The 24,941-nt window shown below is 42.7% G+C and overlaps 1 protein-coding gene across 2 annotated transcripts in view; it reads left to right on the plus strand.

Moving 5' to 3' along the window:
- The first annotated feature begins 343 nt into the window (after window positions 1-343).
- The window catches only part of RPN2 (ribophorin II), a 35,102-nt gene continuing 10,504 nt past the window's right edge, over window positions 344-24,941 (plus strand). Inside the window, exons 1-11 of one of the 2 annotated variants that reach the window (XM_054980127.1) lie at window positions 344-447; window positions 2,538-2,731; window positions 5,750-5,845; window positions 6,489-6,664; window positions 9,048-9,123; window positions 10,310-10,444; window positions 15,170-15,346; window positions 16,868-16,986; window positions 18,184-18,289; window positions 20,943-21,034; window positions 22,225-22,339. In XM_054980127.1, coding sequence (XP_054836102.1) covers window positions 435-447; window positions 2,538-2,731; window positions 5,750-5,845; window positions 6,489-6,664; window positions 9,048-9,123; window positions 10,310-10,444; window positions 15,170-15,346; window positions 16,868-16,986; window positions 18,184-18,289; window positions 20,943-21,034; window positions 22,225-22,339 — 1,299 coding nt within the window. In that variant the 5' untranslated portion in view covers window positions 344-434. The remainder of the gene's footprint in view (window positions 448-2,537; window positions 2,732-5,749; window positions 5,846-6,488; window positions 6,665-9,047; window positions 9,124-10,309; window positions 10,445-15,169; window positions 15,347-16,867; window positions 16,987-18,183; window positions 18,290-20,942; window positions 21,035-22,224; window positions 22,340-24,941) is intronic. The other variant, XM_054980128.1, reaches the window with a different exon arrangement.

Below are 24,941 nucleotides of genomic sequence, written 5' to 3' on the forward strand. Positions count from 1 at the left end.
CACCCCCAAAATCTCCAGGCATTTCCTGACAACCCACCTAAAAAGACTCATTCACACGCCCCGCCACCCTCCCACCTCTCCCTTTGAATTTGCCCCCTTCGAGTTGAATGACTTGAGCCCCAGCCAATCAGCGGAAGACACATCCGTGCGCGGGCTCCTCCCTCCGCTAGTGGTAGCCGAACTGGAATATACCACTCGTGCTCCTCTCGCGGGGAGAGTCCAGCAGGAGGTAGAACTCCTGTTTACCTCAGATTCACCTCTTTGTACTGAACGTGCTGTTTTCCTGAGCCCAGAAAAGGCCAGTCGATCCACCACCACCATCATCACCACCGTATGTGAGCTCTTTGATAGAGGCAGAAGGGTACTGAATAGTACGTCCCGGAGCTCCGGGCGGAAGTGGACTCTTCTCCCTCTGTGAGGAGGCGAGGGCGATCATGGCGGCCCCGGGTAAGGATCGTGTCGAGGTGGCGGCGGTCGCTGCAGTCTGTCGAGGGTCAGCCATTCCTTGGCCTAGCTGTAGGGACGAAGAGCGGCTCTTGTCCAGGGCTGGATTGGGGGCTGCTCCTCAGAGAAGCTAAGGCGGGAGCCTCGCTGTGACTGGAATGAGCCGAATCTTTTTCATCATTATTCATAAGAATAAATGCGAAGGTTTTTTATTATTATTTAGCATTTCCAAGGATTCCGAGAGCTTCACGCGCCCCGTGTCCCGTCATGTGTGAAAGCAAATAAGGCAGTGTTGTGTAGTGGCTAGAGTGTCGGGACAAAATCTGGAAGTTCCAGGTTAGAATACCTCGCTGTCAGCCTGACCTGCCTCACGTGGAGGAGGGGAGAAAAAACTGAGGCATAAATAGATAAAGTGATGCAGCCACTCTTCTGAAATTTTAGGTCTGATCACTGTGCAGAGACTCTTTAGGACCATCGCCGCCTCCACCACTCCCCCGCACTCTTGATATATGCTACCTTGAATTCCATGATTTTAAAGAGGTGAACTGTAAATGTAAGAAGCAAAATAACTAGATCTTATAACATTCTTCTTTGGTAGGTCTGTATTGCTGTCCTCATATTGCAAAAGTAATATTGCATATTACAAAAGAGCAACACGGGGGGGGGGGGTCCAGTAGCACCTTCAAGACGAACTAGATTTCTAGAGTATGAGCTTTGGGGAGTCAGAGCTCCCTTTATCAGGGCTCTCTGCAGGCAATCCCACACCTCCTACATAAGTTGACTGTGTATAAGTCTGCATGGGTTTAGAGTTCATGGGAGGGCCAAACTGAGGACTTGCTGATTCTTGTCCCATGTAGGGCCCATATGTGATTGCATACTGGGCTATCCTAATCATTCACCTGTCTGCACAGAAAAATCAAGGAGCTGAATAATTATGACAGCACAAAATCCAAGCGTGCACGGATCCAGTCTCAGTCTCTTAGCCACTGCTTTGTGCATCTTTTAGTCGTGTCCTGTTTTGCTAGTCCTTTCATTATTCCCAGAATTCTTAGAATGTGGGGTTGTTGCTTCTTTTCCTACAAGGCTTCCATAGCATATTTGACAGGTAGAAATTCAGCTGCTGAAGCTTTTTGTGACATGTCAACTGGAAAAACTTCACCTGTTGAAGCTGCTGAAGACAACGAATGCCTCCCAGAAAACAATTAGGCTGGTTCCAAGTTTAAATACATGGCGAGCTTTTGTTCTTCAGTTCATATTTTATAAAACCTGCTCTGTATATCAGCCAGTAATTGTAGATAAACATTTTAAGGATATAAGGAGTGTTTTTATTTGCTACTTCTTTTATGGGATTCTGCTGTTGCCTGCCTTTGTAGATGGCTACTGTTTTTGTTGATTGGGTTTTTTATGTTTAACTGATTTATTGCAAGCTGCCTTTGACATTTTATAGGGAAAGGCACAACACAAAGTTAAAAAAAAATAATACACTGGCTTAGTTACCATACATTGATTTCTGATTTAATTTAAAATTAATTTTAAGGCATGCTGGTTGCCATAGTCACCCTGGTGTGTCACATGGTGTGTGTTGCTATATGGTTAAAAAGAGAGCTTGTTTTACACATGAATTCTAATTCAAAATGGATTGTGAAATCTAAGTGGAATGGAAGGTGATGATTGTTCTACTTTAATGTGTGAGCAAAAAATGTGATCTTGTGCATGGGGCAAGAAAGAGCTCCACTTGGCTCCTGTATCTCTGTGGCTTTTGAATGGCTACATTATGTCACTTTCAATTTTCCTTCCAAGCTTACTAGAAGAACATGGAGATTTTTAAAAAGAGAAACTGACATTAAATTAAGATTGTTGGAATGTGTTTCCTTGGTTTTGAGATGTTTCTTGATTAAAAGGAATGTTGGAAGCAAGCTGAGACTGTGCTATGAATTTTCCGTGCCTGGTAGTATGATTTATTGGCCCCATCATAGGCACTTGCATTTGAAGTGTATAATTGAGGTAGTTTTTTATGAATTTGCAAAAAAATATGCTCTATGGAGGCATTCACAAAGCATTTATTAAGATCTTTCCCCCTCTTTAATTTCCAGGTTTCATCACACTTTTCATTTTGGCCTTAATATTGGTGGCCAGCATACAGGCTCTGACTCCTAGCCATTATCTTACAAAACACGATGTTCAGAGGCTACAAGCTTCCTTGGAGCGTCCATTTGTTGATTTGGAAGGAAGTTATTATTCCATTGTAGGACTCAACAAATTAGGAGTGAAGATCACTGATGAACAGGTGAGAACATATAACAGTGAAGTGTTATCAGATTTTGAAGAATGAATTGCAAGTAACTGTTTATGTCACTGACAATGCTGTCTTAAGTAGATTTTTGCTTTGCTAAGACTACTGAAATCACTGGTCATGGAAAGGTGTAACATCTGTAGGCATCAGTCATGGTTGGAGTAGGACCTGGATATTAAAGTATGGAGATATTAAAGTATGCAGAGGATGAAGAATGATAGCATTGCTTGTGTGCCCCAAGATACTTGAATATGTGTTTTTCCAGGAAAAGAAGTAGGAGAGTCTAGAAACAGCCCTGTGCTGTGCTGTGCTGTGCTGCATATACATAACATTTTTTTCTGAAAACACTTTCTTTGCTGTCTGAACCAAAGACAAGCATAGGCTGTTGCAATCAGATTCTGCTTTGACTATTCCATTCATTACAGTGATATAGATATCATTTCTTTTGTTTTAACGTGCTGTATCCTCAAAATACATTTCAGATGTATTTATGATATGCATTTTTCTGTTTCAAATCAAAAACTCTTCTGCTCTGTACTGCTTAAAGGTATTAGCTGCTCATTTGTATGTTCTTTTTTAGGTGTTCTAATGGAATTCTTCCTATAGATGGAGCCAAAAACCTGCTCTCTATCCTGTTTTATTTATTTTTGTTTTATTCCAAGACAACCTAATTTTGATGTTACGCAAATTATTTTAGTTACGCAAATCAAATACATTCAAGATTTTGTTCCAGTTGTACTTTGTATGTCTGCACAGGCTGGGAATGAGGACGGGGAAGATGCCTTGCCTCTCTTCTTAGCACTGCAAAGCATATTGGGGAAAGTTGTGGCAGCCTGCTATGTTCTCGCTGTCTCTACTGCTGCTGTTCCAACAGTAAACAGCTCTCCATCTGTTCTTCAGTGAATGTGGAAGTAGAAGCTCTTTGTTTATCTGACAAGTCTTAGTATAATAGTTGTATACTAAATATAAAGCATCTTCTTTCAACTTGTAGACTTTCAATAGAAACCGTAGGGGACACATGTACTACAGTTTGTCTGGTGATCAGCATTAGACTATGTGTATAACTAGCATGTGAATTTGCATTTGTACAGTGCTTTCAGTATTATAACTATCTCAGTTCTTTAAAGTAGGCTAATATTACTGTTCTCATACTGTGGATATGTGGAACTGAGGAGAGAGGAATAACTTGACTAAAGCTTCATGGTGTGTTTGTGGCTGAGAAGAAATTTGACCTGGTGGCTTCCCAAATCACAGCTCGGTTTTTTTAACCCATTGTGCTATATTGGTTCCCCCTAAGTATTGCATATGAATAGAATGAATGGGGAAATTTGAGAGAATGTAAAGCAAGGGATGGGCACGGGTATATCTTTCATTATGTGAAAGATAACACATCAGTAAATTTTGTATGCACCTCTGTTTTGTTCTCTTTATTGGTGAAGATGTCTAGTCACAGTATATGCAAAGATCAGTAACTGAAAGATAAAATTGTAAGAGTCCTTGAACCTGTGCGGTGTGAGCATAAACATGTTTACTCAAGAGTAAGCCCCATTGCTTTCAATGGTCCGTATTCTAACATCACACTCAGCAGAGCGTGAAACATTTATTTAGCCTCAGGATTCTTCCTCTAACTTTAGCAGTGGTTCTGCTTGTAGGAAAACCACTTAAGTTGTTAGGAAGGCTTCATTCAAATTTTTGCTGAATGTGGTGGCAGGGTATGGCCATTGGAATTTATTTCCTCAGAAATGTATGTTTGCATTGTCACCTTAATTTACAACTTACCTGGCAATATGCCGTACTCAACACTTTGGGACCCCTTCTCAGTAACCATAGGTAGCTTTAGGCTGCATAAGGAACAGTCCTGATGTGAAGGCACATTTTCCTGGATCTCAGTGAATTTGTGAATGTGTATCAAGTTACAAAATTCTGAAGAAATTAGTATTTGAAATGGGAATTTGTTTTTTAAAATTATGGAATATATAAAAGTAACAATAAAGATCCACAGGATATATACAGAATTCATTTTCATCATCACTGAGATCTACAGCTTTCCCTTTTAGATTTAAGAGAAGGTTTAAGTAAGTATAAGCCATGGAACCCTTTTATAAACTAACAGTGCAATCCTAAGAAGAGTTATTCCAATCTAATCCTATTGCTTTCAATGGACTTAGACTGGAGTAACTCTTCTTAGGATTGCACTGTAAGTATCACTTGTAGTTTTCAGTGGCAATAAACTTGTCATTTTGTATTACAATATGTTAATGTGCCCAGCCCAATTTATATCACAAAGGGGAGGAACACTATGCAGAAAAAGATGTCCCCACAAGTAGAACAAAGCACATGGTGGAACCAGGCTAACCAGGAAAGAGCTGAAGCTCAGTGGTGGAGGACATGCTTTGCATGCAGAAGGTCTCCATTTAATCCCTTGGTTCTCCAGTTAAAAGATCTCAGGAGGTGACAGAAAAGGCCTTTCTCTGCCTGACTCTGGAGTGCTGTTGCTAGTCAGAGGAGGGAACAGGCCAAGGGCCTGACTCTATATAAAATAGTTCACTAGTCCTCAGACAAGCCAGTCACTTTGACATTGTAAAAAATTTTTAAAGGCGCCTGCCAATTAGGATTATATGCTCCTGGCCAGTTGCCAGAACTGCAGGTGCAAAGTTCAACAAAATTGAATCTGAGCCGGTTTGCTGTAGTGGTCAAGAGCGGCAGGACTCGAATCTGGAGAACTGGGTTTGATTCCTCACTCCGCTGCTTGAAGCAAGCTGGGTGACCTTGGGTCAGTTAGAGCTCTTTGCTCTCTCAGCCCCACCCACCTCACAGGGTGATTGTTGTGTGGATAATAATAACACACTTTGTAAACCACTCTGAGTGGGTGTTAAGTTGTCCTGAAGGGTGGTATATAAATCAAATGTTGTTATTACTATTTTTGCTCAGACAAACCAGACCTCTTTACAGAATACCAGCCAGGTAGCAATGAGGTGACTTTTGCTTTAATTGTTCATTTATTTTACTTAGGCTGCATGCAAGTTCATCAAATCCAAGATGGACCCCAACAATGTGGATTCCCTTTTCTACATTGCACAGGCCAGCCAGGCGCTATCCGGATGTGAGGTGAGCTCAGTTCTTGGTGGAGGAAGTTACAGGAAAATAATTCCACTAGCAATCATGACACCTGGTTAGTATGAAAACCAGCATCCTACAGACACTAAAAATGGCCAAGTGTGCCTCAGCTTTGTGTTTTGGCTGAATGCTCTACTGGCATTAGAGTTGGGAGCCTTTATAGGTATAAGCCACAGGGTAGCATGGCTGGAGAATGTCTTGCATTCAACAGCAGTTCTTATTGTTCGACCAGTTCTTTCTCCATATGAATGCTCCTTTCTTCCCTAGGATGTTGATTGGCCGTTATCAGAGCCATTGCCTCCCAAGATTTGGGGGTTCATGTAGCTATGAAACCTGTTCTTTTGCTTCACACATTTGATACCTCCCACTACCTCTCCTGCAAGTTGCCATTAGAGAGCACACAGCTAGCATGATCTATGGGGTGAGGCTAGCCTGCAGTCCATAGAGGGAAGCTTAGTCCTCCAGGCTCCCTCTGCATCTTTCTGAAATTGTAGTCACTTGTTTCTGAACTTTGACAACTTTGGCAAAGGAATCGTTTTTAGATGAAATGCTGGCCATTTCTGGCAGTTGTTCACAGTAATTGTATAACGAGGGGGAAATTAAGCCTTGTGTCTTACCCGTTTTTCTTTCTTAGATTGCCATTTCAAATGAGACCAGAGAGCTGCTACTTGCCTCTATCAGTGAGGATTCCTCAGTTACTCAGATCTACCATGCTGTTGGAGCCTTGAGTGGATTTGGGCTTCCCCTTGCTTCCCAAGATGCCCTTAGTGCCCTTACTTCTCGCCTTAGCAAGGAAGAGAATGTCTTGGCGTAAGTGTAACAGAAAATACAATGATTAACTTAATTACCTTTAGATTCAGTTTCTTTATAGTTCATCCATAATTGTTTCTTTGCTATTTGATAGTGTGTGTGTGAGAGAGAGAGAGAAAGAATGAATGAATGCAGAATGCTGCCTTTTCTCTGAATGTGTAATACACACACACACACACACACACACACACAAAACTTGGTACTAAAGTAACTATTTTCATACTTAATTTGAACATTGTCTCTTGTAGTACCATGATTTAATGCTAGAAATATTTCCAGAACTAGGGTCCTGGTATTGCAACTATGCATAAACATCTAGATAGTATGTTTCCATTGTAAAGACTGTCATCCAGTTGGCAGAATATTAGCCACTCCATTAAAGCAAAAGTGGTAGCAGTTACTCCTCTCCACGGAAAATGATTAAGCAGAAACACTGGATTTTCTGAATGACTGTAATTGTATGATAGTTATATCTGCTGTTTTATTTCTGTCACTTGCATAATTTATTTCATTCAGAAAGCCTATAAGGGATTTATGCTTTTTGATATATCATGTGTGTTCATTTGTTACCCTGACTTAAGAGTAGGGAGGAGGGGTGTGCAATTCAGGTTTCTGATTCAGGATAAATACCCGAATCGGACCCGATTTGTAAAGATTCGAGATTTCCAAATCGGGCCCAGCATTGGGGGCCCAATTTGGGAATCCTGAATCAAAGCTTTCTGAAGCAATTCAAATCGCCTTGGAAAGCTTCGGGGCGTTTAAAACCCGCACCCTTGCTCCAGCTGACTGGGGGAGCTCCACCAGTCAGCTGGAGCAAGGGCGGGATGTTTAAAGTTTAAGGCACCCCCGTGCTGCTTGCAAGCGGCATGGGGGGCACTTTAAGTTTGCACCCTTGCTCCAGCTGATTGGCAGGCTCCGCCAGACAGCTGAAGCAAGGGGGAGGGGTTTAAAGTTTAAAGTGTCATTTATAGACCACCTTTCTCCCCAGTGAGGACTCAAAGTGGCTCACATCATTCTCTTCTACTCCCTTTTGCCCTCACAATAACCCTGTGAGGTAGGTTAGACTGAGAGTATATGACTGTCCCAAGGCCGCCCAGCAAGTTTTCATGGCTGAGTGGGGAATTGAACCTGGGTCAGCCAAATTCTAGTCCATCCCTCTAGCCACTACATCATACAGGCTCTCTCATGCTGGGGTTATATTACTAGTATTACTACTGGAGTAGAAAGCAAATGCAGCTGAAATGAAAGCAGCTTCATTTAGCCTAGCAGTTGGCCACCTACCTTAATGTCGCTGATCTGGCAATATGAATCCGTGCTATGGTTACCTCGAGGCTAGACTGCTGTAATGTACTCAACATAGATCTTTCCTTGAACTCTTCTTAGCAACTCCAGATTGTACAGAATGTGGTAACTTGATTACTACTGGGTACTAAGCAGAACAGGCATGTCACATCCATCCTGCAGTCTATTAGCTACCAATCAGTTACAATTCAACGTACTGGTTATCAATTACAAAGCTCTTCATGGCCTAGAACCACGTACCTGTGATATCACCTCTCCTACTGTGCTGTGCCACAGTATCCTCAGTCATCTACGCAAAATCTGAAGGTTCTTCACTTCAAACTTGAGCAGATGAGTAACTGTGATGGCTTTCACCTTGTGGAACAGCATGCCTGAAGAGGTCAGGAAGGCTCCCACAATACCATCATCCTGCATAATATGCAAACAGAAATGTTCAGCATTCTTGTAATGGAATTAGAACTGTACATGGGATAAAATTGTCCAAAAAGGCACCTTCGGTGCATTGCCTGTACCTTTGTAATCCCACATTCTGCATTTTTCTGAAACATTAAACCTCCCAAAATGGTGGTTCTCCTTAGCTCTTATGGTTAACAGCCATTAACAGACTTATCCTTTGATTAAATGTCTGGTTTGTCCCATAAATTCTAGGAGATCAGGCCTGAGAGCTTCTGTTTGCAAAGCATCTGATCAGCTATTGAGCTGTACAGCCCTTCTTTTTATTTTAACATTTGAAATCCTGTTAACCTGACAGTGTCATGGATCAACCATTCTTCAAGGAACCTTCCTCCAATGGAAGAGTTCCTTAGGTTGGAGGAAGGTTCCTTAGGCTGGAGGAAGGCTTCAGACTTTGCTTGGTGAACAGGTAGGATAAGATTAGGATACTCCCTGGTATATAACTTCAGTCAAGCAGCCTCTCTTTCTTGCAGCAGCTACGGACCAGAAATGTTGGAGCCTTCTGATTCATATTTCAGTTCTTAAAGTTATTTGACAAATTTGATGAGAATAGTATTCTGCTCGTAACACTTCCAGTCACGTACTCTTTGCTCAGCCCGTCCCCACATTCTCATTTTGCTTGTTTCAGAACAATTCAGGCTCTGCAGACTGCATCGTACTTATCCCAGCAGGCAGACTTGAGTGGCATCGTGGAGGAGATAGAGGTATTGATTCATTCGTTTTTTATAACTTGTCCTTCAGCAAAAAGAGCCCCTGTATTTTAGCTGACTAACAACAAAATATCCGTATGGAACCATTATAACTCACTAACAAGATTCGAAAAACTGCTGCATGAAAGACCAAATGCCATCATAAACTTCATCAGTTCCTAAATACCTGATAAAATATAAAAATATGCTAATCTCCTTTTTAAAGGTTATTATCGATATAGTCAAACATTTTGAAGGATATGTGTGTGTTATGTGCCATCAAGTCACTTCTGATTTATGGCAAACCTGTGAATTAACAGCCTGCAGACATCCTATTGTTAATGGCCTTGCTTAGATCTTGCAAACTGGAGGCTGTGACTCCCTTTATTGAGTCATTGGAGCAGCATTCCATAAATTGGAGGCCATTGCAGAAAAAACCCTGCTCTTAGTCGATGGCAGTTGATCATGTAGAAGTAATTATTCAGGCAATTATTTTACTTCCCTGTATATAAAAGTTGTCTCAAACTTAAGTTAGCATTTTATTCACAGAGCAGTCCAGCTTACTCCCTGACAGAACTTACATCCAACTTTCTTGTAGTAGCTCTGCCCTCATAAATAAATTCTACCACATAGCATGTGTGACATTACATGAGAAGCAGATGGGACTGGATTAACTGCTGCTGGCTGCACATCCACATAAAGTTGGTTTTGTTCCTCATTACAATGACCCCCAAATACCTCTACTCTGACGGAGCAAAGCGTGGCGTTTTTAAAACACAAGCAATCTTTAAACATTTAGTCCTCAAAATAGGAGCAGTCTCATGTTACTGCTTAATGTATCCATTTCTATTTTGTTTCTGCAATGCCTATCAAGTAAAATAATTTCTGCCGCTGGACCAAAGACTGATACCAGTGAGATCAGATTCTATTCCCCTATCTGCCATGTCGCTTAACTGGGTGACGTTGTGCTTGTCAGCTTCATTTAGGCAAACCTACCTCACAGGATTGCTGTGAGGACAGAATGGAAGGGGGAACCATATACACCACTCTGAGATCCGTAGAGGAAGGGTGGATTACAGAGAGAGAGAGAGAGAGAGAGAAGTACAGGTGTCCATGATGCTTAGATAGACCTGGTTAACTGTCATTCTGCTACTGTAGGGCCTTTCATTATGATGTGGTTTACATCTCTAATTGTTGCCAGGATCTTGTTGCCCGATTGGATGACCTGGGAGGGGTGTATCTGCAATTTGAAGAAGGCCTTGAGACAACTGCTCTGTTTGTGGCTGCTACTTACAGACTGTCTGACCATGTAGGGACAGAGCCAGCAATGAAAGAGGTATGCATTGGGTATTACTCTTTTTCCCCCCTGCCTGACAGTGCTATAGCTGTTTTGGAAGTTAAAAGGACATTCATAGTTATAATTGCAGATGCAGGCCAAAATTTGGATCATAATGGCTAAACAAATTCCATAAATCTGTCAGAACTACTATTATATAACTTCTGTACTAGTTGTTAGAACAGCCTGTTCTTAGCCTTATTATAGTAAAATGTCATGTCATTGTAACCCTGCTCCAAAATAGTAGGCATGTTAGCTTGTAGTAGCAAATAAATATAAAGAGTTGTAACTGTGAAAAGGGTTGGATGTGCATCTGTGCACATAATGTTACCCAAATTGATCCCCATGTTGGTGTATGCACTTGAAAGCATTCCCTACCCATGTATAATTAGACACAAATACCTGGGCATCTTCTATAGAGAACTTCAGGCTGTAGTATAAATAAGTCTCCCACAGAAGGCAAAAGGGGACAGAGACAGATGCTTAAACAGAAAGTAACTTTATTTCCTAACAATGGTAGAGAAAAGCATGCAAAATAACAGCAATGTAAGACAGCCAGTCTAAACTGTGCACATCATACAACCTGCATTAACGTGCTCCAGAGTTCTCATGGAAGCCAGGCTACTTCCTCTTGCAAGTGCCTAAGGTGACATACACTGTAATAGTGAATCTCTGGTTTGATATCAAAAGATGGATTACCTGAAGACTCTGACTGTGCTAGACCAGAGGATCTTGAGGTGCAGAGAAACAATTTCCAGTGAAGGGAAGTGGAGTCTGGGGAAACATTATGACCCCATAGTTCATATGCACTAGAAGTGACTACAGAAATTGTGTTGTATAATGGTTAGAGTGTTGCATTAGATCTGGCAACATTCATTTTCAAATCTCTTCTTAGGAAGCACGCTGGACCTTGTGCTAATGATTCTGGCCATTTCCATGCTGGTTATCTAGCCCGGGTTCAGTGCTTTTGGGAAGTGGGTTTTTTTCCCTGCTTCACCATGGCGTCATAGTGCAATCATGCACATCCTGAGATCTCCCCAGCTTTTCACTGATCTTTCTTAAACCTGGTTTGTCCTGAAGTTTGCAGTAAAGCCTGGATGCCTACGGTATGGGTGGGAAAATTTGGGAGGTGGCAGCCATTTTCTGTAACCCTGTCCCCACAGTGGCCATTTCCTCCCCTCCTTTTGGTAGTCTTTTTATTATTTTTTAAAATTGGCCATAAATATTGTTATAGTGGTCTAACATTGTATGAGTACCAGGTTCTCTGAATTCACAGCTCTCGTTTTTTAAGAAAAGTAAGTCTAGCAGCTTCCATCGCAGAGTCAAAGGCAGAAAGGTATGTCTGCAGTGGAAGAGACTAGAGACTTGATTTTTTTTAAAAATGAAAACTGGGAATTCAAAGAACCTGGTACATATCATAGTACAATATTATATCGATATAACAATATTCTAGTGCCGATTTTTTTAAAAACTTGCAAACACCCTGGTAGCCCAGGGGAGGGGAAATAAGTGGCTGGTGCCAGGGTACTGGGGCAGAGAAACTGCAGAAAGCACCCCACGTGGAAACCCTGTTGCTGCTGCGCTTGAGAAGGAGCTGCACAATCAACGGGAGAAACCATGTAAGCCCATCCTGTGAAATCCACTGTCTGTTTAAATTTTGCTGCCAGTTTTAAATTGCTTTTAGCCATCTGTTAGTTATTGTATATTCTATTGTGTTTTAATCAGGTTGTAAGCCACTCTGAGCCTGCATTGCGGGGAGAGCGGACTATAAGTCTAACAAATAAATAAATAAATCCTTCTTTCAGCCTAACCTGATTGACAGGATTATTGTAAGGTTGAAGTGGAGAAGGGAACAACTGTGTGTGCCAGCCAGAGTTTTTGTATGAATGGCAGGATGAAAATGTGGTCTGTAGGGCCTTTTACATTTCTTAAAGCAAAATAATGGAATAAAAAAATCATAGCAGTGCATTGTTTTTTAAAATGAGTGTGTATGAAAAGGTTGGGATAGTACCGCAGAATGGCAAAAGAAATAAATCCTCATTAATGACTATAATCCATGGGCAGAGTATATTCCTGCCGTGGTGCTGCACCCATGCGCAAAGGATTTTGATGGGGTTCAGTAAAGCAACGTTTCCCTCCCTCCCACTGCTGAACAGATATCAGGCACTCTGTACCTCTCATGTTCCTCCTCCTGCTTAGTACAAATTGCTTATGCACACAGGCAGGGGGAAGGATAGGAATGAGATTCCATCAATCCCTATCAGAATTATTTCTGTGCAGGCCCTATACCTGCAGCACAAGTGGGTTGTGCTTATTGTGTAAGTACCTACCTGGTACTTACAACTGATGACGACTCCATATATTGAATAGCTGTGACAGTTCCTTTTCATGGTCATCTCCCCCTCAGCCATAGAACACAACACGTAAAAGGGCAAAAAGACAATTAAAAATTGGTTCTGAACCGTCTGGAATTAACCGGGATGAATGGAGAATCCTGCTCACCTGTATGTGTGCTCTGAGCTTTTAAAAATCATTTTTGAGTTTAATTTTAGGCGACAAAATCTGTGATTTGGGGGCAGAGTATGGAAGGAAAACTAGAAAATACTCATTTCTAATCTGAAACAACCATCATATCTGTCTCATGTTTATGAACCAGTTAAGTTGTTTTAGTGACACAGTACAAATTGTTAAGGCTGTTCAAATGCCACGTGGCTTTGGGCATGTCTTAGTAAGATCAAGATTGGGAATAGAAGCTTAAAAAAATTAAAAGGAAGGGCTATAACAGGTTTCAGATACCAAGCCAGGCTACACTGTGGTGGCCTGACAGTGTGAAGATGGATTAAATTTATTTATAGAGCTTTTTGAGGTTGGAATTTATGCAGGTCATCTACTGAGGGTCGTTTTATGTATACGGGAGTGAGTGTAGGTTAATCTCCTATCACCCAAACTGTATTCCTCTGGATTGCTAATATAATTAATGCCCAGCATATCTCATTGTTAGTAGAAATGATGATGGACTGGAAAGGCAGCCGGACGTGGAAGTTGAGTTCGCTCTGACCCTTTGTATGAGTATTGCTGCAAAACAAACGGTGCTGAAACATTTTTCATATCACCGTGTTTCACTCAGCTGTTCCAGTGAATTTAATGTGATGCATTACGGGCTCCCAGACATGAAATGATGTATTTTTTAAAAAACAACACCTGACATAGGCTAATTAAAGATAATTATTCAGAGTTGATTATAAATTAAGTTGTCAGGAACTGTGATTTCCCCACTGCCACCACCACCTATTTTTAACTGAATGAGACAATGCCTTTTTAGCCGCATAATGTTTCATAGTTACTTTGTGGCCAAACTAGATGTTACACTAAAAAACAGCTTGCAAAATATGGCATACACACAGCTAGCTCTTTCATGCCTTGATGTCACAACTTTCTGAGTTTTCCTGTCCATCTCTGCATCAGTGGCTGTTGTTGAAAGGGGGCGAAGCAATGTAGCATTGAAGAATGTTTGAGACATGTTTGGGAGTAGCTAGACTCTCAGCCACCTGTTTAAGATGGTACCTGAGCATGTCCCTTAGTTGCACGAAGTTTTTTGGATTTACGTAGCATTAACACTGTTACTAATAAAAAAGCTGGAACTTGAGGGTGGCTTGAAGAATGATGAGGGAGAAAAACCATATGTGTGAGAACAATTTATTAATAAGCTGACCCAAGTTTCTCAAAATGTTTCAAACATGAATATGATTCCTCGGGGGGAACAAATCAGCACACAGATTGAAGTCAGCCAGAACACTTACGTCTGAAACTTTGGAAAGTTTGGAAGCTAGCTTGTTAATAAATTATTCCTTGTTAGTGTTGCCTTTTGTAGAGGAATCTGGGTCTTATTGTAGTTGGAGTCAACAAAGCCATCTTCCCTACTACTAGCAGCATGTATCCTGCCACTTAAGACTGGCAAAGTTTGAAGCCCTCTTCCAACTTAAATGGCTCTTCCTCCTGCAGAGGAAGGCTTCTTAGGCTGGAGGAAGGGTTCAACTGCAGCTGAGCAGAATAAGTAGGGTATGTGCTAGCAGCTCTTGGTGATAAGAAAGCACAGCGTGGAGACTTCCGTCTACCAAGCAATAAACAAACACTGAGACTGAGAGATCTCTGTCTTTTGGTGCTACACCTCTGAAGATGCCAGCCACAGCTGCTGGCGAAACGTCAGGAACTACAATGCCAAGACCACGGCAATACAGCCCGGAAAACCCACAACAACCAACAATAGACAAACAAGCTTCCCTTTAAAGCAGCCCAACTCAGATTGTAGCCTGGAGATCTGAGGCTTCAGCAAATGGACTGAGCAAGCCTCCGGTGCTCACAAGCCTGCCCTGGGGGACTTTGCAGTGGGGAAAAGAGCTTTGGATACGTATAAGTAAAGGGGATGTAGTTGAATGTTTTATCTCAAAGAATTTGTCCCAAAGGGCCTGAATCTACTAGCTGGATCCCAGGAACATGGAGAAATAGCTTTTCTCCACCATGCCTTCATTGCTAATCCCCTCCCTCCTTTCTGGACTCCTTGGCCAGTATCTTAGGCTGTCCCCTTCCAAGGCCTTATGTCTTTCAGCAATCCTGGGGGTGGGGTGGGGACTACCAGCCCTTGCCATTCTTGCATGTGATGTGACCGAATGAGCAAAATCCGGATCTTTCTCTGAATTGACTTGTTTTGTTTTTTACCCTTTTCAGGATCAGATAATCCAGCTGGTGAATGCAATTTTCAGCAAGAAGAACTTTGAGATGCTTTCTGAAGCCTTCAGTGTGGCTTGTGCAGCAGCTTCCCTTTCCCAGAACCGTTACCATTTGCCAGTCATTATAGTCCCTCATGGGCCTGCTGCTGTGTCTCACCATCAGAACATCCTTAAGGTGAGCTGCTAAATGTATTGACTTTTTCTTTGCTATTTACACCCTGCCATTCTTCCCAACTAGGCTCCTCTCCTCCATTTTATCCTCACAACAACCCTGTAAGGTAGCATAGGCTGAAAGAAAGTGACTGGCCCATGGTCACCCAGCTAGCTTCCATGACTGAGTGGGGATTTGAATCTGTTTCTCCTTGATGGGAGTCTGACATTCTAGCCAGTAACCATGCTGACTCTTTTTAATTTATTTGACTCTTAATCGCAATTAGACTTCTGCATAGAGCGGATAATAATAAAAACAAATAAAAAACCAGGGACTTCCACCATTCTTGGAGATAGAAGCCTGTTCACTAGGTAGGGAGAGTCCAGCGTATGCATGGGTGCTCATTGTGTATTCTAAATCCCATGCCATCTAGCAGTAAAAGTATAATAGTTTCAGAGCACAAGTACTCAAGCACAGTTGAGATGGTCTATATAAAACTAATAGAAGTGTAAAATTCAAATTTGGATTAGCTCTCTGACACAGTTTATGAGCAAAACTGTGGGGGCAGCATTCTTTACCCTCTTTTATTCAACATGTGGTAGGGCTAATGGGAGCAATGTAAGATGGCAAGGTGCACATAGTACTACTGAGAAATACAGTGTCCTGCCACTCCTTAAGTCAGTAAAAGGCTTTAGCTGTAACATTTTGAAATCCTTTATTTAAAGTAGATGGTAGTTATCTAACAAATGTGGATGTGTAGTTCATTTGGTGTAACCTGTATTTAATTCAGTCGCCAGGAGTGATAGTTTTCTAAGGTTGCTGTTAGTCATACAACTAGAACTGTCCTATTATTGCTTCAGTGGCAATTGGACCTGCACAGAGGAAGGGATCTAGACTCCCCCAGTCATAACTCATCACCATGAAACCTTCCCTTTCCCTACACCCTAGAAGTTCCCAGTACTTGCTTGTAGCTGCTTAAAGTTACCAACTTTTCTGGTGGATATATGGGAGTCAGCTTTATAGATAGGAAAGGAAATTGTGTGGGCTGAGAAGTGTAGATGAGCAAAGAGGTAAATATTGTCAGTTTGGGGACCTGAGGAAAGTTAGGAAGAGTAGGATAACAGAATGAAAACTGAGTGGTGTTGATGCAGGACTCTCCCATGATTACACTGAAAAGATCAAAGAAAAAATGTTTGGTTGGAAAGTGAGGATTCTAAATTGTGTATATATAAAATATGTTACTTCTTAAATGAAACTATGGAGGAGGGATGGAGGAGAGGCTGTGTGTGTTAAAATTAAAATCATTCTGAGCCTGCCTGTTAGGGTAGGCTGCAAATTTAAATAACCATGGTGAAAAGCATTGTAAAAAACTAGTTAGAAGAGGTTTATCCTTGGAGGACAATCAGAGAACAATGGCAAGGAACAGGAGACTCCAGATGTGGAATTTTTGCCATTGGGCTTCTTTCGCTTTCAGGAGTTTCCTCTCAAGTTTTCTCTCAGATGCTGCAGGGAAAAATAATCTTGCTTGTCTCTCTCATTCTGTAGCTCCAAGTGACCAATGTTATGTCGCAAGCACTGACTCAGGCTAATGTGAACTTAGATCAAGCAAAATCATCTGCTAGTAAAGCCACAGTCCTTCATCAAACTGCCTTTGCCCTGTCCGGGTAAGAATAAGTTTTTGTTTTGGTATTTTTGTCTTGGGCTATGCAAAGCAGGAATTTCTTATGTTAATCATGAGAAAAATGTTTTATAATTTTATTAGGAACTGCTCAAGTCAGCCAGAGGACCTCATTCTTGTGCCAGAAGGTTGCCCACCCCCTGGGCAGATCTAAGGTGCAGGTCAGAGAGGCTTTTCTGGAGGTCCCGGAAAGAAACCATTTTTAGTCCTCCAATTCCCCCACACACACACACGCACACCCCTGGAAGGGTAGGCTTCTAGCAGAAAGACTTCTGTCCACATCTGCATAACTAAAGCCCAAGACTGGGTGCAGCTTGGAAAGCATCTGGCTTTCCCTTCCCCCTCTTACCTGTACTCAGCTAAGAGACACTTTTTAAACTGGATCTGAACCTATAAATAAAAAGCATCTCCCCACAGGAACTGTTGTCTCAGTGTAGCCAAATCACAATGCCTTAATCCATCTTGAGTCTGAGGCAATAAACTAGGATAGAAATGCTTTAAATAAATAATCAGGGTTCTCTATATTTATTGTGTGCAGTTGCGCCTTACCATTTCTCTCCCCCTAAATTGCCTATTTAAAATTGTGAATCGTGGAAACAGTAAATGACGTCACATCAGTATATGCATATATGATAATTATCCTTACTCTGACTCTAGAATTTGGGATTCCCTAGCAAAAATGTTGGAGTTGGAGACTACATGTGACATCATCAATTTCATATTGCAGTGAAATCAAAAAGAGTCCAGTAGCACCTTTAAGACTAACCAACTTTATTGTAGCATAAGCTTTCGAGAATCACAGTTTTCTTCATCAGATGCAGGGAGGGCAAGAAGAAACTGGTCAGATATATAGGTGGAGAGGGGAGGGTGGAGTAGATGCCCTCCCCTCTCCACCTATATATCTGACAATTTTCTTCTTGCCCTCCATGCATCTGACAAAGAGAACTGTTAGTCTTAAAGGTGCTACTGGACTCTTTTTGATTTTGCTACTACAGACTAACACGGCTAACTCCTCTGCATATATTGCAGTGATGTTTGGATCCACGTAGCTTTCCTCTCTGAAATAGTGTCTAACCATATCTCTTTCCATAGCTGTACAATATTGCATATGTCCCAGCTTCTAGTGCCCTCAGGCACAGAGACACCAATTTCCTGTAATTATATTCCTATTTGTCGTTAACAGAGATATCTTTGAGCTGAATTTCATGAGTGTCAAACCTGCCAGTGGCTACTATGATTTTGCAGTCAGCGTTGAGGGGGATAGTAGATTTATTGCCAACAAAGTTGAGGTGAGTATATGCTTTGATTTCACTTTCAGTTTGTGAAGTAGTTGTTTGTTCAAATTGCCTTAGCTGAAAATGTGACTCTTTGGGTTGAGTCCTTGTGTTTTTGCAAAAGAACAGGCTTCTGCCATACATGTTAAGATGTCATGTGGCCACACAGAGGTTGTCCTCAAGTCTGGTCCTCCACTTACCTGCAAAAGTGTATCCAGACCAGGAAATAATATGTAGGGATCAGTTAGCAGTTTGCTGTTGCATCTCTAAAATAACTCACCGTGTTCTGCTATAGAGTTAATACTGAGCTTGAAGAAAGGTTTTAGCACTGCAGTTCCTGCCTTTGGCTACAGAGCCTACTTTTAGGCAACTGAACAAGGATACTGTCTGGTAGCCTAGGCAGAGGTTTCAAACCCAATAACTTGCCCAGGTCTCTCCTTGAAAAGCCTCTCTCTGTCCTGCACTGTTCTCTATACTAGCTCAGGTCGTGAAATCTTGCTCCCCTCTTTTTTGTTTGGCTTCTGTCCTAGAAACTTACTGCTAGTTGCTACCATTCCATTCTGTACAGCCCTTTTGTACAAACAATTAGTAATAGAAGTAGTACTGTTCAAGATTGTGTTTGTATATTAGTATTGCTCGTAAATGCCTCATGAAGGAAGTGTAGAATAAAGCATTTGACAATACACAGGATACAAAGGTATCTCCATAGGCCTATAAAAATATGTTTAATTAGGAATTCTTCCTGTTCAGATTTCAATACATACATACACAGAGCGGGGGAGGAGCAGTTAAATTTATTTTAAAGTTTTTTTTTTTAAAGCGGCTGTCTTGATGAACCCAGCAAAAGCACCTGCTGTATTTCTCCTTTGGATTTTGTTTTTCCTGGTTTTGCTATTTCAAAGTTGTTCCAAAACTCACAGAAATGGCAGCTGGAAGCAATTGCTGTGGGTTGTTTTTTTTAAAAAATTGCTGTTTATTCTAGGGATTCATTTTTTGCCCCTGATTGACTTTGTAATAGAAAAATTAGCATTTAGGTCTTCTTGCTCAGTCAGTGTTGAGAAGCTGGGAGGCAGCACTTGTTTACAAGTGCCAACCTTTGCCATGCTTATCAAAACCGGTGTGATAATTGGAGTAATAATTTCCCTTAGAACATCAGCAAGGGATTGATAATGATGTGTAAACCCACTGGGAGTGTGAGCCGGGTGCAGGGAGGGCTGTGCATTAACGCTGATGGCCTGGCATGAACAAGGCCTGTTAATAAGCCTGTTGTTACTGGGGAAGCTTTCAGGAGAGATGCTTTTTAGGGGCTGCCATTAGCATTAATTGAACTTAATGCCCCCGCATTTTCGACAATAATGATCTAAACTGAAGGTTAAAGCTGTGCAGAAAAGCTGCGTTTCCTGACTTAAAATTGTGTGTGTGAGTGAAATACACACACATACACTCCAGAATGTAAGAATGTGATGCGCATGTGCACCCTCTAGAAAAGGTTCTTTGGAATGGACACTGGTTCCATGTCTGTTGTTTCAGGGTTGGAATCAAACTTTGTATTTTATACTCCTCAGCTAGGACTTCCAGTTTTGGGATTTTAACATTTTGAGCAACTGTCTCTGTATCCAGTGTTTTACTTCATTTTCCAAGCAAATGCTAAATGTCTTCAAAGCATGGCTTGACTGTTGTCTCTTGATGCCTTTGCAGTCATTTGAGAGAAGCAAGTTACCCCAACTTGTTTTCAGAAGACTGATTTATTAGAAAAGCATTGTAGTTCACCAGATGGCTTACTGGTGTGGAGGGATGCTGTGTGATTGTAACTGCATCTTGAAAACTCAAATTCTGGATTTCATGGTTTATGTTTACCAAGCATTAAAACAGATCCGTGGGGCAGGGTGGCCAGCTACCACGTGACAATAGTCTTGGAGGCAACACTTCCCCCTTAATAGAAGGCCAGCATTTCAGCCCATCCGCCTCAACCCTCATATGCCTGGCAGAACATCTCTGTCTTGCATGTCCAGCAGAAAGATATTAAATCCGTCTGGGCCCAGGTTTCCACAGACAGAGAGTTCCACCAGGTTGGGGCCAGGAATGAAAAAGCCCTGGCCCTGGTTGAGGCAAGGCATACCTCCCTAGGGCCAAGGATCACCAGTAGATGTTTATCTGCTGAATGGAGCAATCTCCGAGAGGCGGTCCCACAGGTATGCTGGTCCCAGTCTGCTAAGGCCTTTAAAGGTTAAAACCAAAACCTTGAACCTGATCTGGAATTGCACTGGGAGCCAGTGCAGCTGGCGCAAAGCTGGTGTTATATTTGACTGGAACAGAGTCCTGGTCAGAATACATGGCACTGTATTCTGGACTAGTTATAAGTTTCAGAGCAGACCCAAGGGCAGCCCAGCGTACAGCGAGCTGCAGTAGTCCAACCTAGACGTGACCATTGCATGGATCACTGTAGGTAGATCGTGGGCTGAGAGATAAGAAGCAAGTTGCCTAATCTGACAAAGATGAAAGAACATAGATTTGGCAAGTCCCATGACCTGGCCCTCCTTCTGCTAAAAACATACAGCAAGCCGAAAGCACCTTTGTGGATCATTTTGTCATCAAAGTGGAATGTGAACACTCAGCATTTGATTATATGTGGAATTCATCATCCATTGATAACTTCTTGTGTTTGCAGTTAAAAGTCAAGGTCTCAACAGAAGTTGGCATTGCAAATGTGGATCTTTTTACTGTGGACAAAGATCAGAGCATCGCACCAAAAACTACCAGGTAAAATACCAGCAGACACAATGCAGTGCTAAACAATAGCCCCGTGAATGTCAGTTGCTTGCTTTTTGCACTGAAAAGAAGAATTAGCACACACTTCTGCTGTCTTTGTGACACTTCTTTATGTTGAGAGTATTTATGACAGACACATATCCTTACGACAGTTGGTAGCTATTTATACTGTTAGAGCAATTGATCTTGTAACATTTTTGAGTGACAAGTCAGCTTAGCCATGTAGTGAGCAAGGAGCATCCAGACTGCTGCAAAGATGGGGCTTTCACCTCACCTGCCAGCCTACCCAAACGCCCTTTCTTCCAAACCCCCTTCCCTCCCTTCTCAAGTGTGCAGAGTGAAAGCATCGGGTCTCCCTGTTGAATGTCAGTGGGGAGAGAGGCAGTCCTTTTCATGCAGGATGCCCAAAAGTAGAGGAAGCAGCACAGCCTTCTCCACTCAGGTAACTTATGCAGTGAGAGAGGAGAAGAGGGAGACAAGTTCCCTTGTGACTGAAGCTTCCTCTCTTTTTCTCTAATTTCCACCTTCCAGATAGATCCTTGCCTAGCCTGTCTGGATTTCCCATCCTACTCCTTTCTTCAGTGTGCCCCTAGCCACCCCACTTTTCCCTTCCACTTCATGCATCCTCTCACTTTCATATATTTCATTCCCTCCTTGCTTGTTCTCTCCTTAAGATTGTCCCACTGGCTCATCTACTTACTGATCATCAAATTAAGGTCTTGCAAGAGGTTTTTTGTGTCTTAATTGCCTGTATTGGTCAGATCAAAACAGTCAATGTGTTAGATAAATTTTCCACTTAGATTTGCACAACCTTTTTCTTTCCAATCCAGGCTAGTTTTTCTCAGTCATTCAGGATCAGATACCATAGCAGCTGTCCTGAAAGGATCCAGTATGTGTTGGGATCCTTAATTACCTGCTTTCAGAAAGCTGAGACTACAGGTACATAACAGTGAGGAAACCACATGCAAGTCCATGTGCTTCTTGCTGTGAGTAGAAGAAATCTTCTGTGTGGTAGAAAGAAATCAGTCATATTGGCCCATTCAGTTCTTTGTGGAGTTATCTTTAATCTAAGACCATTGACTTCAGTGGGCTTAGGTTGGAATAACTCTGCATAGGATTGCAATATCTCTGATCTATTGTCACATAATCAGCACAGCAATTGAGTTTTATTTTTCTTTTAGAGTAACTTATCCAGCCAAAGCCAAAGGGTCCTTCACTGCTGACAGCCATCAGAATTTTGCCTTGTCTTTCCAGCTGGTAGATGTGAACACCGGAGCAGAACTCATCCCTCACCAGGTTAGCCTGATTGTATAATTACCTTGTCATCTGGTTAATAACCATGCAAATGTTTTGGGCAGTGTGCCTTTGGGAAGGAGTTTTCTAAGATTTTTAAAACCATCGGATGTGAATCCATTCTAAATTGGATACTGGCAGGAAAATTTCAGATAAACATTTTACTCCCCCCTTCCAAGTCTGTGAAGGCAGGGAATGCAATGTGTTGTGTTTTTGTGATGTGCTTATATCAAAGTTTTATTATATGGGACATAGTGTGAGCGAAACACACAGCTGCTTTATATAGGAAGATGCTTCATCCAAAAATGTTTACACTTTTTCCTGGCACCAACTCTACAAGGCCTCAGGGGAAGGACTTTTCTCAACCACTGCTGTCTTTATTTTACTTATCTATTTGGTTGGCTGGCTTATTTCTATGACTGCCTTTCCCCCCATGGCACTCAAAGCACTTAACAATAAAAAAAAAATAACAAGAACGACCCAGGAAAATCACAATATTGAAATGCAATAAAACAATTTGAATACCAAAGGATCAGTAATACTATTATATCCATACAGTCTGTAAAACAAGAGCAATAAGAGCAGCAATTTAAAACCTCATTCAGAGGCATTCCAGAGTAACTTGGGAATGGCTGCTGAAAAGCCCCCTTTGAGAGTCCCTGCCAGTCAGATCATGCAGGTTCCTTCAGGAAGGCCCCATCCACAGTTTTTGAGGCTTGGGCAGGTTGAGGTGGCTGGAGGGCAGTGCTTCAAGGACTTTGGACCCAGGCCGCCAGCTGGTTGAATTGGGCTGAGAAATGAACTGGCAGCCAGTATAGCTGAAAAACCACAGGCCAGGCTTTGATGTTCATTGCACGTGGTCCCCGTTAAGCCTTTAGCAGCAGCATCTGAACCAGCTGAAGCTCCTGGGCCGTCCAAGATCATTTTCACTAAGGGTGCCTCCTGTATACAAATCATGCACTCTTCTGCTGAGCTGTTGCCTCTGCTCCTAGTACGTTGTGTGCTATTAAAAGAGCATTGTGACCTGGGTACAAATTGTTCCCCAGACTTTTCAGTTAATGATGCAGTCTTTGACAGTTTATCTCCCAGTTCTATTCCTGTATAATATTGGAGACCTAATTACTTCTGAAGTCATTCTGTGTATGCTTATAGATGGAGAAAGTCTGTAAGAGTTACCCACAATAAACTTTCTGGATCAGATTATTTGGATCCTAGATCAATGCCAGCACTGTTCATATATTCCTGTCTGTCCGGGGTCTGGGTCCCAGCCCCCAGACTTGGTAGGAGGGAACAGCAGGTCAGCTGGGCTGACAGGCAAACAGAGGGGGCAGCCAGCAGACAGCAGGTCAACTGGTCAGCCAGCTGACAGCAGGTCAACCGGTCTGACTGGCAGGCAGAGGGAGCAGCTGGGGGACAGCAGGTCAACCCCTCCCACAGGCAAATGGAGCCAGAACCTGCCGGTGCCAGGGGCAAGGGGCAAAAGCCCAGGGCCTCAGGAGGCAGGGGGAGACAGAGAGAGGCCAGCGAGTCCCACTCCCCTAGGGAGGTAAAGGGGGCTAGGCAAGGCGGAAGGGGGCAAGGGCAGAGGGATTGGGAGCCCAGCAGTCACCCACCCAAAGACCTTACCTGAGGAGGAGAAGCAGCAGCAGCCCCAACAACCCAAAGCCATGCCCCAGCTAGAAAATAGTAGCCTGGCCCAGGAGTTGCCAAAAGCCAAGCCACTCCAGGTGGGGCTATTGGAGGCACTTTGCAGGAAGCCCTGGGCAACCAGCCAAGGAGCCGCAGCTGGACCCACCTTCAGCCATCAGCTCTGCCAGGGAGGCTGGGCTGCTAGCCAGGGGACTGCAGCTGGACATGCCTTCAGCAATCAGCCAAGGCAGGGAGGCTGGGCAGCCAGAGAACAAGGCACAGCTGGTGCTGGTCAGTGGGGCCAGATCAGCTACCCCAGCTGCAACTGCTTGGTGCAGCCCAAGGCCAGGCTGGAAGAGGGGTGGGGCAGTAGAAGGAAGCCCTATAAAAGCTGGCTGGGAAGAGCCCTGTGGTGGTGGGTGTGAGTGAGGAGTGATGATGTGGAGTGAGAGCAGTAAGATGCAAGGGTGGAGGTTTGGAGGAGAGTTCTGGAAGGAGGGGATGAAGGAGGACGCAGAGGGTAAGCAGGCCAGGTTGAGCAGGCCAGCGAGTGGACTGAGAGGGAGTCTGGGTGAGGTATACCGCCCCTCCTTCCACAGAGCAGGGTCCTGCAGAATCCCTGGCCCCCCTGTGACGTCAGGAGCAGACCGCCCAGTGCCACGCCCAGCGGCAGCGGCGGCAAGCCCTGACACTGTCCAAATAAATGGATATTATGTTACAAGTTTTAATAGCAAGATACTGAAAGAGTGGGATATAAAACAGAATAACATACTTACCTTTACAGCTTTTATTTCTTTAGTTAGGTTATTAGAGGGAAACAAATCATTTGGAAAGAGATGAATACCCTGAAATATGCACCTGTCATTTTGCCTTAAGCAAGACATTTGCTTACTTAGGAAATGTAAATCCTGCCTTTCCTCTCTGAAAAAGTCCTCAAGGTAGCTTACAATCTACCACACTTTGTGCTTTACACCAG

Source organism: Eublepharis macularius, chromosome 5 (assembly GCF_028583425.1).
Source record: "Eublepharis macularius isolate TG4126 chromosome 5, MPM_Emac_v1.0, whole genome shotgun sequence".
NCBI classification, from domain to species: Eukaryota; Metazoa; Chordata; class Lepidosauria; order Squamata; family Eublepharidae; genus Eublepharis; species Eublepharis macularius.